Source organism: Pongo abelii, chromosome 5, assembly GCF_028885655.2.
Source record: "Pongo abelii isolate AG06213 chromosome 5, NHGRI_mPonAbe1-v2.0_pri, whole genome shotgun sequence".
Classification (NCBI taxonomy): domain Eukaryota; kingdom Metazoa; phylum Chordata; class Mammalia; order Primates; family Hominidae; genus Pongo; species Pongo abelii.
The window spans coordinates 133,098,326-133,114,927 of NC_071990.2; the positions used below are offsets into that span (position 1 = coordinate 133,098,326).

Sequence of the window (16,602 nt, forward strand, 5' to 3'; positions counted from 1 at the left end):
TACTCTTTATTATATTATACCCTAAAGGTTTATGAAATGTGTCTCATGGATTAACCGTTTACCCTCATGTGTGAAATCTCAACTCAGGATGTTAGGGTTGGAAGGGATGTGACAGACGATCTTGCCAAGCCTGGCCCTTCTTCTACAAGGAGGTCTTCAGAGATCTGGAGGAGGAAAGTGCCTTGCCCTGAGTACGCTGAGCCAGAACAATAGGACTTCTTCTGTAGTTGTGAAACTTGTCAATTGTCTAAGTCAGGTTAATGTCATCTGGCTGGCTTTTTAAAAGGGTGTGAAGTAAGAACATGAGTAATTGTCACTTAATTAGAGACCTAGACTCAGAGGAATTATAGTTACTCCATGTATGAACAATTGCAAGACTGTTGACTATCATTCTTTGGTTTAGTGGGTGGAGCCAGCTGTCCTCATTAGAATAAAAGTTGTTTATTCAACCCAAGTATAAATGGAAAAAAAAGATGTGCCCTCTGTCACTGAGGGTTGACTGACTGGAGAGCTCAAGTGCAGCAAAGAGAAGTGTCAGAGCATGAGCGCCAAGTCCAGAACCATAGGGATTATTGGAGCTCCTTTCTCAAAGGGACAGGTAAGGAAAAAAGTCTTTCTTTGAATTCCTGGAATTCAGTTGAAAATTTTGGACTTCAAAATTTGTAAGGTGCTATTGTCTAGTTAGTTCAGTTTTCTGATACAATCTGGCCTGGAAATGCATATTTTAAAGTCCTCTCACCATTTTCCAACATTGTATAATTATAGTCACATATCCACTTACTTTTGTGGCTCGTGATCTCAGCCAAAGCTAAATTCATTTGAACCTACAGAATGTTTTCTCACATTTTTTAGGAGAAAATATTTTTCTTTGAATTGAAATGGACTCTTTCTGCATTGTAGGTACTCATTTAGGTTTAGTTGCTCTTGTTTTTGATGTTACTGTGTGTATGTAGAGGAAGAGAGAATTTTAAGAAATACATTTGTTTAGTTATGTAATTAATGCCTAGAAAAATTTAATAGTTTGGTGGTAACCTTCAGACTTCTTATAATTTGGATAACCTAAATATTATTGTTTCATGCAACTTTGTGAATAATTCATGTTATGTTAGGGTTTTAATGTTTCTATGAAACTGTTCATTCATGGACTAGGTAGAATCTTTTATGTGCCTCACTTGGAAGGGGAAAAAAAGAACAAAAAAAGAAAGAAAATCCTACTGCAGGCTGGCAACTCTAAAAGAATTTTAATGGATTTATGAAACTCCCAGACTTCCTTAGAGCCACAGCTATGAATCCACACATGCCAGCAACATTTGAATACACTTTTCTTTCTGCCTGGGCACACTTATTCTAGTAAAGAGAATGTGATGACAGAACACCATAGACTTCAACATGCATCTGTGCTTAAAGAGGATAAAAAACAAAGAACAAAATCAAACAAGACAATGTGTGAGTTGAAACTGCTAAGGTTGATTTTCTCCAGGTTTCTCAGGATCTGGGCAGCGTTTTGCTTTCTCTTAATTTGGAACCCTTGCTGTGTACTCTGACTTTTTACTGCAAAACAAATTGAGAGAGGCCAGAGGTTAGAGGCCCAAACTGCATTTGGACTGTCAGTAAATACTACTTTGCTTCCCCTGGAAATCCTCCAAAAGTCTCTCCCAAACACAGGGACATTTTGCTGACACAGAAGTGTTCCTTTTAAAATCCACACTGTTCTCACCCACTCTTGAACAGGTTATAATAAATATATAATTTAAAAACCTCACAAAAGGGAAGCAAGTCTCCTTCTACCACCCTCCTCCCATTAAAACAAGGTCATGAGGATGGAGTTCATTGTCTCATGACTGATTGTAAGGACTAAGAGAGAGAGATTTTTTACACTCAGTCATAGAGTAGAGAGGATAGAATGGCCAACATTTAAGTATTTGTCCCCACCTAAAGGAGGTACAAGTTTGACAAATAAGCAAAAGGAAAGGATTAGAGGGCAGATGACTAAAATGTTGAGTCTGAGAAAGGGCTTCATCCCTGTCTCACCTCCTTGAAAGGCTTGCAAGGCAGTGAACAAACAATAAGGTAGGTATTATTTTTACCTTACAGTTGGGTTAAAAAAAGGCTCAGAGAAGTTTGGTAATATGCTCAACGTCACACAGCCTTGACTGCATAAGTCCAGACAAGATAATCTGATTCCAATGCCTATGCCCTTGATTTGCACTGATGTCTCTTCAGACTATTCAACTCCAAAGGCGACCTTATACTTGTGGCCATTTAGGGATTGGGCCCAGCTTAGAAAGTCGGTGGAGCTGACAAAGCAATTTCCAAAGTCGGCAGATAGAGCAAGCAAGAGGAAAGCCCAATCACGAGAAGCCATTTGAATAAAACAAATAAAAAAAATTCTAGAAAATTTAATGGCTGTGTTATAGCAAATATAGTGTCAACTAAGAGGTCTATGAGCTTTGTTCTAAAATCTGAAAGGGAGAAGGGTAAAAAAGCCAATGAGTTTTATCAAACTGAGGATTGAGTATCTACTATATGTCAGCTCTACACTACAAAATATAGTGCCCCAAGTGTAAAGCAAGCTGGACTGAAATCAAACAATGAGGAAAATACAAAAACAGACACAAAACTAAAGGCAAAACATGAACCAAGCAGCACCCTATTGGGGTCGAAAGAAGGAGAAATTATGTTTACTTGATTGGGGAGAGGGAGGTGTGTCAAGCAAAAAGGGAGTAAAGAAGCAAAATGTGTCAGGCAGAGGATAGGGCGGATCCCTTGCTGCCAGGGACAGGAATTTGACATCAAGGATTTGCTTGGCGCCCAGGGCAAGTGTTCTGTTCCTTTGAATGGGGAAGAAATATTTGCTTACTTTGATGCCACAGCCCCAATCCTAAAGATAGACACACGTGTCTTTTAACACATTGTCTCATCTGACAACATGTAATAGTCTTCTGCATCTAAAAGCTCTGTTGGAAATTAAAATCAGAAAGATACAGAAAAGAATCTGTGCCTTTGGACCTCCAATTGTTCAGGGGGCTGAGGAAGACTTGCCCCTTGGAGGAAGAGTGTTAGCTTCCCTAACGTCAAAACAGCAAGGGTAGAACTTCCCATCTACTGTGTAAGCAGGCCAAAACTTGAAATTACTGGGTTGGTCTTTGTTTGTAGTTTTCAGCTCCCAGGTGATGACTTTTTCTGTTGCCTGCTTTCTCTCCAAGAGCTCTAGCTTACTGATGTGAGTACATTTACGTAGGTCTCTTTCATGTCACACTCTTTCGATGCTTTTGCCCAATCGTTCTCTTGGTTTGCAGAGTTTCTCCATCACTCTGTCTTGTTTTCCTAACTACATACTTATGTCGCAAGACTCAGCTTAAACAGCATTTATTTCTTGCAGCCTTTACTGACACACCCTGTCCCCGATAGTGTTAAGGGCATCCTGTTTTTGTTACTAGGACATTTTATATCATCACTGAAGAAGCTATGTATTGTAACTGGGGTCAAATGCCCATATCTCCTATCAGCTTACGAGGGACTCTGAGTCAAAAGCCTTTTCATTATTGGATCTCATCTACCAGACTGCTTTTGCACAAACTACGTGTTCACTGTGTTGATAACACGGTTTGACGGGAAGAGGGGATGCAGGTTTTGGAATCCAAAGATGTGAATATGAACATAGGCTCTGCCACTTATTAGCTGTGTGCCAGTCTGAAAACCATATAACCTTTGTGATTCTAGTTCTTTCTGTTTGGCATAAAAGTCATTCAGTCTACCTTGCTGTGAAGATTAAAAGAGATGATGTAAATTCCTGGCTCTGTAGGAGCTCAAAAAATGATAGTTACAGTCCAACTGATTAAATAATGAAAAGGGTTCCTGCTGTGAGCATCTGATGGTCATGATAATGTCTGAAGTACTTTATTTTTTAATTGTTCAGCCACGAGAAGGGGTGGAAGAAGGCCCTACAGTATTGAGAAAGGCTGGTCTGCTTGAGAAACTTAAAGAACAAGGTAATTTTTAAGTTGAAAAATGATCAGCCTGATTTCTTCCCCACTCTGAAGGAAGGAGCAGGCCCCTGTGAACCTGGAGTGTGTCTGGAATATTTACACCAGAATTGCAGTACTGGCTATAACCTGAGAAACACATCCTACAAAAGGAGCAGGGCATGGGGAGAATGCTCAGGAAGCATTGCTGGATGTACATCCTCACTCGGATATTTTGTCTTTCCAGCCAAACTATGGTATAAGATAAATTGCATGTGCAAGAACGGGGGTTGGGGTGGATGGTAGGGGAGCCGGGAGAACAGCAAATAGAAGGCAAGGTGCAGCAGGAAGTATGGTACTAGAAAGAGGACCCCTATTTGTGAAATAAAATAAAATAAAACAGTAATAATGATAATAACAACAGCGCCTAGTGTTTGCGCAGTCTGTATATATACATACATATACATAAGCATGCAAATGTAAATTTACATATATTTTTAAAGTATGGCCTCAGTTTTCTGTTATCTTTACATATAAGATTCTGATAAAGTGTTGGTCAGCATGTGGAGCAACTAGAACCCTCATATATTTCTGATGGGAATGCAAATGATACAGCCACTTTGAAAGTAGGTGGGCAGTTTCTCAGGTAAACATATATTCACATTTTGACCCAGCAGTTCTACTCCTGGGTGCAGAGAAGTATAACTACAAACATTCAAGTACAAATCTTTGGTGGATATGTTTCCACTTCTCTTGGGTAAGAGATTTGTACTTGAATGTTTGGGGGCAGCAATATTTATAATAACCAAAAAATGGAAACAGCAAAATGCCCATCAACTGGTAGATGGTTAAACAAAAAGTGTCACATCCATGCAATGAGATAGTACTCAACAATAAAAAGGAATGGACTGGCCGGGCACGGTGGCTGAGGCCTGTAATCCTAACACTTTGGGAAGCCAAGGTGGGCGGACTGTCTGAGCTCAGGAGTTTGAGACCAGCCTCGGCAACACAGTGAAACCCTGTCTCTAGTAAAAATACAAAAAATTAGCTGGGTGTGGCGGCATGAGCCTGTAGTCCCAGCTACTTGGGAGGCTGAGGCAGGAGAACGGCTTGAACCCGGAGGCAGAGGTTGCAGTGAGCTGAGATTGCGCCACTGCACTCCAGCCTGGGCGACAGAGTGAGACTCCATCTCCAAAAAAAAAAAAAAAGAAAAAGGAATGGACTGCAGACACAGGCAAGAACATGGTAGATCTCAAAACCAGCATGATAAGACACGAAAGACTACACGTTGCATGGTTCCACTGATGCGACATTCTGGAAAGACAAAATCATAGCAAAAGAAAGCAGATCAGCAGTTCCTGGGGGTTGGGGGCAAGAATTACCTCTAAAGGGGCAGGATGGAATTCGAGGGAGAATGGAAGTGTTTTAAATCTTGATTGTGGTGGTGGTTTCAAGACTAGATTTTTTCAAACTCATTGACCTGCACACTTAAAATGAGTGAGTTTTAGTGAACAAGAATTACACTTCATAAATCTTTTAAAAAAAAAAGACAAATACAGACACCCAGTAGAGAACAGAATGCTTGGGAAAATGGACTTGTCCCTTAACTGACAAGCATAATTTGGTCACGTGTTGTATCAGGTGAAATTTCTTGGAGGCGTTACTAAATCAGATTCACACAGACATGTAACAAATACCATATTTAATGGCCAATTAGTTCAGAACACCAAACTGACACCATATCACAGTTTTACATGAGACTATCTACTTTTCAAGCCTAATTCAAGGCCTTTTAGGGAGCACACCCAGTCCTTAGGAATTTGGGGTTACTTGCAATTTTTCCTTACTAAAAAGAATAACTAAAAAGCTTTATTTCCTAAGCTTCCAAAGTGTTAGGCTCAGTGCTAAGCACATATTCACATATTCTTATTTATTTATAATAATACCACTATGAGGCAGGTTCAATGGATATTTTGTGTGTCTGTGTGTGTGTATCTCCAGATGAAAATACACCAGTGCTTTCTAAATTTTCTGAGAATACATATATATATCGATATATATGTATTTAATTATTATCAAAATGAAACATGCTTACTATAGAAAGGTAAAAATCACATAAGCAGAGAGAGACAGAGAGACAGAGACAGAGACAGTGACATTCCCTATTAAGCCCAAACCAGATTATCACTGTTATATTTTGGTGTCTAGTTTAACTGGATGGATTCAAGAAGTGCTCACTGAGAGCCCGGTATACAGCCGCACCAGTGTGTGGTACTGGTAACACGATGTCAAGCAAAAGCAGACATGGGTCTACCTTCCCGAGATTTACAGACCTTTCAGGTTTTTCCTTTGCTTATACTTGTGAATATATGCCTGTTTTATACAATTGAGATCATCCTACACAGACTGATTTATAATCTACTTCTTAATTTAGTAACTCAAAACTTTTAATTTTAGAGTGTGATGTGAAAGATTATGGGGACCTGCCCTTTGCTGACATCCCTAATGACAGTCCCTTTCAAATTGTGAAGAATCCAAGGTCTGTGGGAAAAGCAAGCGAGCAGCTGGCTGGCAAGGTGGCAGAAGTCAAGAAGAACGGAAGAATCAGCCTGGTGCTGGGCGGAGACCACAGGTCTTGTTGAATAACTGTGTCTATGGGAATCTGGCACAAAGGAAGTGTAACCAAGGCCATAAGAAGAGAGAAAATATAGAAATATAGACAGAAAACCATTGACCTGTATTTTATATCAAATTTTCTGCCTTTAAAAAAATTTTATAGGTTACTAACTTTATTATAGAAACAGACTTAGCTCAATTTGAAGTCTTACAATATCTGTATTTTGACCTAGTACAGCAGAAAATGTATGAAATACGAATGGATTTCATCTAAATATTCATCACAAGCTTACATTTCTAAATAAGTATGTGAGGCAATTCATAGCTTATTTGTTCTTAATTGCCGATAATATATACAACTCATATAGGTCAACAATTTCAAAGAATGTGTTTTTCATTATAAAAGTAATGATCAAAACATTTTTGAAATCAGACACACACACAAGAAAAGAAAATGTGGTAATTGTACTTCTCTAGCAACCATTTCAACCAGAATTGAAAATCTGGCACATTTCTTTCATGGCATCTTTTTTTCCCTTGTACATGATGACTTTGTTTAACATGTGTGTTTGTGTGTGTGTGTGTGTGAGAGAGAGAGAGAGACAGATGTGTATGTTGTGTTCTCACTCTACAGCGCAAATTTCCTTGTTGCTTCATGGGATGTGCATAAGCATCATAAGCATCAGTTTTTTAATTGCTACATGATTTTTCATCAAGGGGTTACATCACTATATATGTACATATTGTCGCATATTCAGGTTGCATTATAATTTTCACCATTACAAATAATGTGGCAAAGACCATTTTTGTGCATGAGCCTTTTTAAATATTTACTTCCAAGGCCTAGGATAATTTTACCAGAGAGGCCTAATTAGATCTAAAAGCAGAAACACTTCTATGGCTTTTGAGCAGTCAGTGACTTCAGGCCTCCTCAGCTTCCTCTTCTAAAGCCAAACTGTCACCAAGGCCTCTGTATCAAAACTGCAATTGGGAAACTGAGGCTCGCTTTCTTTTTTAAGTGGAGAAATTTGTTAAGTGGAAACTTTAAGAATGGCACATGGCAAAAGACAAGAAACCTGAAGGGAAAACAGACATCACACTGAATAATCCATACCTGAACATTAAGGCATGATTGCTTCCACTTTGAGAATATAAAAGCTCATGATTCTCTGAATGATACTTAAACATTCACAAATGGGAGAATACAGGCATTGTATAGTATTAGCTTGGTGCAAATTAATTGCAGTTTTTAAATGGCAAAACCACAATACTTTTGCACCAACCTAATAAATCCTAACTTTCAACTTCTGTGCAAGATATCATTTATGTCTTCCATTCCAGCAAAATGTCTGGAGCTTGAAGTATTTGGGATGAACTTTGTTCCTGGTTGAGTGGGTAACTAGATGCATTGAATAGAATGAGTGAACACACGCCATACGCTGGCTGAATAACTTTTGAGTAAGAACATGTAAGAACTTCTGAGTGATGCTCTCAAATTATAAAGAGCTGGATTTTAAGAAAAATTCTACGACTTTGTCATAATTCACATGAGAGAATTAAGTATTTACCAGGAGAGATGAGTGTGCAGAAAATGATCCAAATTTAACTCTGAGAATTGAACAGTGTCTCATGCTAAGGAATTTCTTGTGTGGCTAGTATTTTTATACTCATTTATTTTTTTGGCTAAGCTCTAATCATGGTTTTCTTACAAGGTGGGTTTTGGGAAAAAAATCACAATTTTTTTTAGTAATGCAATCGATGTAAATATAACTAGTTAGTAAGCGTTAAGTGTAAGTTATGCTTTCTCTATTGTTATAACTAGTTGGCATCTCCAATTCAGAACCTATCAGAAATATCAGACACTGTGACTTAAAGGAAAACCAAGTGGGAGCATTAAGTGAGTGAATAATATGATGTATGTAGTGACACTGCAAACTTGATGTTCACACAAACTTTTTTCCCCAAAAGTTTGGCAATTGGAAGCATCTCTGGCCATGCCAGGGTCCACCCTGATCTCGGAGTCATCTGGGTGGATGCTCACACTGATATCAACACTCCACTGACAACCACAAGTGGAAACTTACATGGACAACCTGTATCTTTCCTCCTGAGGGAACTAAAAGGAAAGGTAAAAGACTGGTTGGTACTCTAGTGCAATAGAATACTTTTTAGTAGACATTCAGGAGGTGGAAGGGAAATGAGTCCATGTTATCTTATTCTTGGTGTAATCTCAAATCATTTTCTCTGCAGCCAATAAGCAAAGGGTTGGTTGATAAAAGGCAGTGAGGCTCTCTATCTCTGCCTTGTGAACTGACTTAATATATATTTTCTCTGCTAATCGTTAAACTATCCTTTTAGTAGGTGAGGCAGAGAGTAATCATTTATAAACAGGTCAGTGGAGGTTCAGAGGTTAACCAACTTGCTCAAGATATATGCCAAGTCTATAGTGAAGCAAGGGCTAGCACCAGGTCTCCTCATTCCTTCCTCTTTCCACTACATGCCACAGTTCTGCATTCTTACTGAGTAGTCCTTCTATATCATAGAGCCTTTTCAAAAAAGAAATTTTAAAATTTCAGATACAATGGTTTATGAACTAATATATTTACTGGGAGAAGCACCTATCTAAATCATAAGAGAAAGAACTATCTCCCTGCTCCCTAGAAACTTCTTTTCTAAAAGATGGAAAATAAAATGTCAGATTAAGATTTAATATTACAGCTTATAACTTTGTCGATATGCCATAGTAAGTATATCAATAAGAACAGTTTTTATTGATATAACATTTGGTCCTTATGATGATACAAGAGGTTAAAACCTCCTTATGTTAAATGCTCAGAAATAATGTCTTTTGAACTAATGACCAAGGGATGGGTTTATAAACTTGCAAAGTATCTACCCAGTACATGGGAAAAACTAAACGTCCTGGAGGACAAAGCAGATATCATCATATTATCATGTGAAGAATAACCAAAGGACAGGTCACAAATTTCCCTCAGCTGCTCTAGGCCATCCTCTGGATTAAGGACTTACTGAGAAAGGGAAGTAAAGAAGGAAGCTACCAAAGTAATGGGAGCACAATCATTTCTTTATAGAGGAGCCCCGGGAAAGAAGGGCCCAGCAGGAATGGGGCACAAAGTGGGTAAATGCCAAGTGGTTCAAGGCAAAGTCAAAGCAATCAAGGGGAGGCACACATCCTCTTCTTAATTGTGTATTATTTTTACATGATTTCTTCTATATTTATATTCTAAATATAAGATATATGCAATCCAGTAAGTGTCTTTACCTTTGAATGTAGGATTTGTTCAAGAGAATCATACATAACCAAGTGAAAACATTGTAATTTTAGATTCCCGATGTGCCAGGATTCTCCTGGGTGACTCCCTGCATATCTGCCAAGGATATTGTGTATATTGGCTTGAGAGATGTGGACCCTGGGGAACAGTAAGCTTATTCCTTGATGTGATTTGCCTTCATTTTTGTCCCTTTGTGTGCTAGATATGCTTTACTGACCAAATCTATGAGAGAAAATTAAACATCAAGACACACACACACACACATACACCCACACACATATATTTATATACATGTACATACATATGTATATATCCAGGCAATTAAATCTCAATTGACTTGCTGTTAAAAATAAATACAAATAAAACTATACTGAGTTAGGTTCACAGAACCTAAATGTTTTATATATTTTACTATATTTATATTTCCCTTAAAAGGAGACAGGCAGGCACAGTCAGCCTTACTAATTATAATTATCTTAATTTCTCTTTTACAGCTACATTTTGAAAACTCTAGGCATTAAATACTTTTCAATGACTGAAGTGGACAGACTAGGAATTGGCAAGGTGATGGAAGAAACACTCAGCTATCTACTAGGAAGGTAGGATTCTTTTGTGTGTGCACACCTGTGTGTAACATAAAAGGTTGCTACTGACATTAACCAATGTAAGTTATTAATAAAGTCTTTACGTGAAATAATGGGTTGCTACTTTTTATAAAACAAGGTAACAGATTATTTATCTATGAAATGAGAAGCCATCAACCTTAAACTGAAATCCTTTCCCAATTTTTAAAAGAAAGAAAAGGCCAATTCATCTGAGTTTTGATGTTGACGGACTGGACCCATCTTTCACACCAGCTACTGGCACACCAGTTGTGGGAGGTCTGACATACAGAGAAGGTCTCTACATCACAGAAGAAATCTACAAAACAGGTAGTTAGCAATCTGAGGGAATAGAGAAGCAAGTGTACACTTGACTAATATATATTTATACCTCCTTGACCTGAAAACCAAGTCCCAGTTGACACTTTCAGAATGTCCATCAGTCACAAGATGCAATAACTAAAGTGTTTTCCATAGGTTACCACCTTTTTCTGTTAGTGGATAATCTTTCAAGTCTGTCTGTGCTAATTTCAAAATGTCAACTATTTTATAAATTACATTATTACAATTTGTTGTTGTAGGGCTACTCTCAGGATTAGATATAATGGAAGTGAATCCATTGCTGGGGAAGACACCAGAAGAAGTAACTCGAACAGTGAACACAGCAGTAGCAATAACCTTGGCTTGTTTCGGAGTTGCTCGGGAGGGTAATCACAAGCCTATTGACTACCTTAACCCACCTAAGTAAATGTGGAAACATCCGATATAAATCTCATAGCTAATGGCATAATTAGAAAGCTAATCATTTTCTTAAGCATAGAGTTATCCTCCTAAAGATTTGTTCTTTCAGAAAAATGTTTTTCCAATTAGTATACTCTACAAATTCCCTCTTGGTATAAAATTCAAGATGTGGAAATTCTAACTTTTTTGAAATTTAAAAGCTTATATTTTCTAACTTGGCAAAAGACTTATCCTTAGAAAGAGAAGCATACATTGATTTCCAATTAAAAATTTGCTGGCATTAAAAATAAGCACACTTACATAAGCCCCCACGCATAGAGTGGGACTCCTGGAATCAGGAGACAAAGCTACCCCATCTGGAAAGGTACTATGTGTCCATGTCATTCAAAAGATGTGATTTTTTTATAATAAACTCTTTATAACAAGATTATATTGTCTACATATTTCTAAATACGTGCAACACACACACACACACACACACCCCCCACATCATAAATACGTCCTGCTTAAAACTACTAAGCAGGACGTATTTATGAATTACAGGCTCATGCCCATAATCCCACTGCTTTGGGAGGCCAAGATGGGAGGATCTCTTGAGGCCACGAGCTTGAGACCAGCCTGGGCAACACAGCAAGACCCTGTCTCTAAAAAAATAAAATAAAATAAAATAATTAGCTGGGTGTGGTGGCACATGCCTGTAGTCCCAGTTACTCTGGAGGCTGAGGCAGGAGGATCACTCGATTTCAAGAGTTCAAAGCTGCAATGAGCTATGACTGCGCCACTGTATTCCAGCTTTGGCAACAGGTGAGACACTGCCTCTTAAAAACAAAAAAAATTAAAAAACAAAACATTTGAAAAGTCACAGTGAAATCATCATCCCCAAAACACTGTGAGGCCTTGAGGCTATTTAAACTCCCTGGCTCTGGTTTCTTCAACTGTAAAACGGGTAATAATAGGTTTGGGCAATCTCCAAGTTCATTGGGCTAGATGTCCACGTTTTACTTTTTCTAAACCTCAAACATGATTTTGGTTAATATTTTAAAAACATGGTTGCTATTCAAGTAGCCTTTTGGGAGGTGGAAGATATTCCTGGCTGGATGTGGTGGCTCACACCTGTAATCCCAGCACTTTGGGAGGACAAGGAGCTTGAGTCCAGGAGTTTGTGACCAGCCTGGCAACATGGCGAAACCCCATCTCTACAAAAAATACACACACACACACACTAGCTGGGCATGGTGGTGAACATCTGTAGTCCCAGCTACTCAGAAGGCTAAGGCGGGAGGACTGCTTGAGCCCAGGAGACAGAAGTTGCAGTGAGCTCAGATCACGCCACTGCACTCCAGCCTGGGCAACAGAATGAGACCCTGAAAAAAAAAAAACAAAAAAAACCATATGCCCCAAAATCTATTCAGGAGCCACATAAATCAAATTGCTAGTTTGTTTTTAATAATTACTAATTCACCTGAGGATGTCATCTAAAATTACCTCTGGCTTCCAACGTTTCACCCTTCACTCACTGCAATAATGGCATATCTCATTAGCTATATCCTAAAAACTCATCTTGGCTCTGGAGTGTAGTAAGGAAAATGGAAAAAACAAACCAGAGTAAACAGTAATCAAAACAAGGGAAGCAAAGTTTTTCTCCTCCCAGCAATTCATGTGAAAACCCCAGGGGGTTCTGTAAAAAAGGTAGGCTCCATGAATGGATTTCTCCTGTGTTTTTGTTTTAACAGCTATATGATAAAGAGCCCCTACAATCTGATTTTTCAAATGTAACACAGAATTTAAAAACTGTTACCTCTAACTCCTACAGGCCTTTGAAAGATAAATATTTTATTGAATTACTTTTAGATGGGAGCAGTTATAATGGATGTCACTCTAAGATATATTGTCTAATACAGTAGCCACATGTGGTCATTTAAATTAAAGCTTAATAAAATTAAAAAATTCAGTTCCACATTTCAAATGCTTCCTAGATAAATGTAGCTGCTAACTAGTGTATTGAATAGCACAGGTAAAGAACATTTCCATCACTGCAGAGTCATACTGGACAGAGCCACTCTAAACTTACTATTAATTTTCAAAAAGAAAATCTTTTAGGATGTGATAAATATAAAGGCATTTTTCCCGTCTGCTGTATTCTAAACCCAAATAAAGTTTTTGTCTTCTATTAGTCTCTGATTAAAAACGTATTTAAAAGCCTATCCAGGGAAATTATATTCCCATGTTTTTAAGCTAGAGAGGGAAAACTGAATTTTTAATAAATTAATTAGAATGTTTATGTCCTTAAGAAAGTGATTATATTGATTTTCATTTCCTCTATTCTGTTTGTATAATACTAGTGTCACAATTTTATCCTCATTCTAGGATCAAAAAGCAATAAATTCCTCAAGGCAGCAAGAATATATTGACGCTATGCTAAGATTAACACTTGAAATAATTTCTAGCATTTTTTCTGGGTAATTTTAAGAATGAATCTACAGGGACTGGGTGCGGTGGCTCACGCCTGTAATCCCAGCACTTTGGGAGGCCAAGGCGGCAGATCACGAGGTCAGGAGATTGAGACCATCCTGGCTAACATGGTGAAACCCTGTCTCTACTAAAAATACAAAAAATTAGCCGGGCGTGGTGGCGGGCGCCTGTAGTCCCAGCTACTAGGCAGGCTGAGGCAGGAGAATGGCGTGAACCCGGGAGGTGGAGCTTGCAGTGAGCCGAGAGTGTGCCACTGCACTCCAGCCTGGGTGACAGTACGAGACTCTGTCTCCAAAAAAAAAAAAAAAAAAAGAGTAAGTCTGCAAAAATTACTTTTACCATTATATAAATTTTTAGCTGGACTTGCATGGCCAGTAATGATTTAGTGATGGCAATAACAAGAGCTACAAAGAAAATAAAGTTCTAGGAGGAATGTATTTAGAAATACAAATTTGAAATACAGTTGGTTAAATTCACTAGTTCTTTTTAAAAGAATCTGTAACTCTTAATTCCTAGGCCAATGTCAGTCACCAACTGTAGTGTAGAACCCAGAGAGTACTCCATTTCCAACTGACCCGAGCTGGCACACCGCCTGGCACACAGCCGACACTCATTCCAATGAAGTCATGAAACAATCACGCGGTTTATTCATTCAGCAGACTTTACTCATTAGTTTTCAAGTCTTTCACAATGCCAATTCCCACAAAATTAACAATGTCTCTCAAAATCCAAGAAATAAAATGTGTACTGTATTTACAAATATAAAATTTAAAAATTTTAAGATTATAAAAATTGAAGAATTACATCATCTGTCAGGTGAGAGTGTCAACCTGCAAAAGCAATTAACTTATTTTTAAAAAAAGAAATTGGAGAATCAACCATTTAAGCATGATTCTAAGTTCAAGAATTTTCAGATGTTATTTTCTTACATGGCTTCCAACTAATTTTATACAGTAAGCTCGAGTCCATAGCAAAGGTAATAAAACTGCCAGTTGACCTTGATGGAAACTATGGAAATTTATAATAAAATTTCAAGTCATTTTAAAAAGAATATGAAGACTTGTTTGCTCCTACAATGCAACAAAATCTAGATTCTTTTTCTTGATATAAATCTCTATTATTCTGAAAATCTACCAGAAGAGATTTATGTAAAAAATATTTGTAATAACTGTTTTACATGTGTGGTGCCTTTAAAATAATACATCTGAAGACTAAATATGTCATTAATAATAAAAAATACAAACAAAAACAACGGCTAGAATAGGACAGACTGAAAGTGCCAATGACAAAAGTCATTTGATCACAGATACCTCTATGTTCCTACGTAGTTCTAATAAGTTGTTATGAATATGAACAACATGTATCTTACTTGGTCTCTTAGAGACAAAAATATAGATAGGGAGATGGGAGTTACAAGGTGTCAACAGATTCATCATTTGAATCAAAATAAAACAATCTGAACATCATCACTGCTTCTACTATATCACTATAGCGTGATCGCATTCAGATTTAAAAGGTTTGAGTCCACTCTCAAAGATGGATGTATTTCCACTTTCTCCACAGTACAGTCTGGCTTCACTGAGTTACTGGTAAAGACACGGGCACCTGATTAGACTGAGGTGCTGGAGACCCGCTGTTCATGGCTTGTGGAGGCACTGCAGCGGGCTCCATCTTGCTAATGTGTGTGATGAATCGAAGACGAAGTTTTAAAGCTGGTTTTAAGTTACAGATAATCTTCTCTACCTAAGAAATAAAAACACATTAAAACGTACTTTAATCAGAAAATTTCAGCTTCTCACATTTAAAGCAGGATTTACACATATCCGGAGACAATAAACTAAGGAGTGTCATGGGGTAGATGAGAAGTTTCTTAACATGTTCTGTGTTTTAAGAAAAGCAGATACAATTATTTCTTTCTTGCATGAGAAACAATATGTTCTCCCTCACTCACACCCCTTATATATTACATATGCATGTCTGTACATGTACCATATGTATATTCATATATATGCATATACTTACAAAAGCGTATCCACTCATCTAGCTAGCCAGTCATCCCACTAACAAAAGCTAGCAGAGTTTACACTGGAAATTTTATACATCCAGTAAGTTGATCATTCTTTTAAAATGCCATCTTTACAGAAGCATGAAGCATAATTATAAAGTTCTTTGAATAACTCATGTTTGCAACATTTATCTAAAAAACTAATTATTTTGGTTTTAATTTACACTTGGAATTAACTAAATAATATTAGATCTACTCTTTTGAAAAACACTAAGGAGACAAACACATCAAGTCATTTCACAGCTTTCTTAGCTTTACTCAAATGCTCTTTGACCTTTTCCTTTCTGTACTCCCTTGTGTTAAAGTTTCTTAGGCCTAAATTTAAAGAATACTTTTTTAATAAAACAAACAAATAATTTCTTTTACAGTTTCTCTGCATGTTCTGTGTTGTAACAAAAGCAGATATAATTTCTCTCTTTCTTACATGAGAGAGAACAGGTCACCTCTCTTTGCCACTGCTGCTGAGACATAAAAGAGTCAACCTCCTTGGTAGCTCAACCTAAAGTACTGGGAGGGGCAGGAGGATGGACTTAACTTTCCCTATCTGTCCTACCTCCACTCCTTTAAAATGGCCCAGATTCTGTTTCCTACACATAGGAAACTCAGTTATGATTCAAGGTCTTTTTCTACTTTCAGACATCCCCATTAGGAAGTTCCTCTTCATATGCTAAGTCAGGATGGCCTCCCTTTAACTTTACCAGAATTCATACACCCTCTAAAGTGACACAGAACAAATCTAATACCTATTCCAAATGAAAACCCTCCAAAATGCTGAGGTCATAAATAATTCCCTAGGACTTTTTTCTTCAGGATAAGCATTCCCATATTCTTTAAATGCTCTTCATGAG

The 16,602-nt window shown here is 37.7% G+C and overlaps 2 protein-coding genes across 5 annotated transcripts in view; one reads left to right on the forward strand and one right to left on the reverse strand.

Moving 5' to 3' along the window:
• The first annotated feature begins 506 nt into the window (after positions 1 to 506).
• ARG1 (arginase 1) lies at positions 507 to 11,647 on the forward strand. The gene is given in 9 exon segments (XM_054558167.2): positions 507 to 598; positions 3,920 to 3,992; positions 6,400 to 6,411; positions 6,414 to 6,597; positions 8,550 to 8,709; positions 9,928 to 10,022; positions 10,369 to 10,473; positions 10,670 to 10,806; positions 11,058 to 11,647. Coding segments are annotated over 9 exon segments (990 nt in total). The 5' UTR covers positions 507 to 541; the 3' UTR covers positions 11,225 to 11,647.
• Positions 11,648 to 14,332: 2,685 nt separating this feature from the next.
• Positions 14,333 to 16,602, reverse strand: part of MED23 (mediator complex subunit 23) — a 41,960-nt gene continuing 39,690 nt past the window's right edge. For all 4 annotated transcript variants that reach the window (XM_063724987.1, XM_024248506.3, XM_054558165.2 and 1 more), the window contains one exon: positions 14,333 to 15,432. In XM_063724987.1, coding sequence (XP_063581057.1) covers positions 15,265 to 15,432 — 168 coding nt within the window. In that variant the 3' untranslated portion in view covers positions 14,333 to 15,264. The remainder of the gene's footprint in view (positions 15,433 to 16,602) is intronic.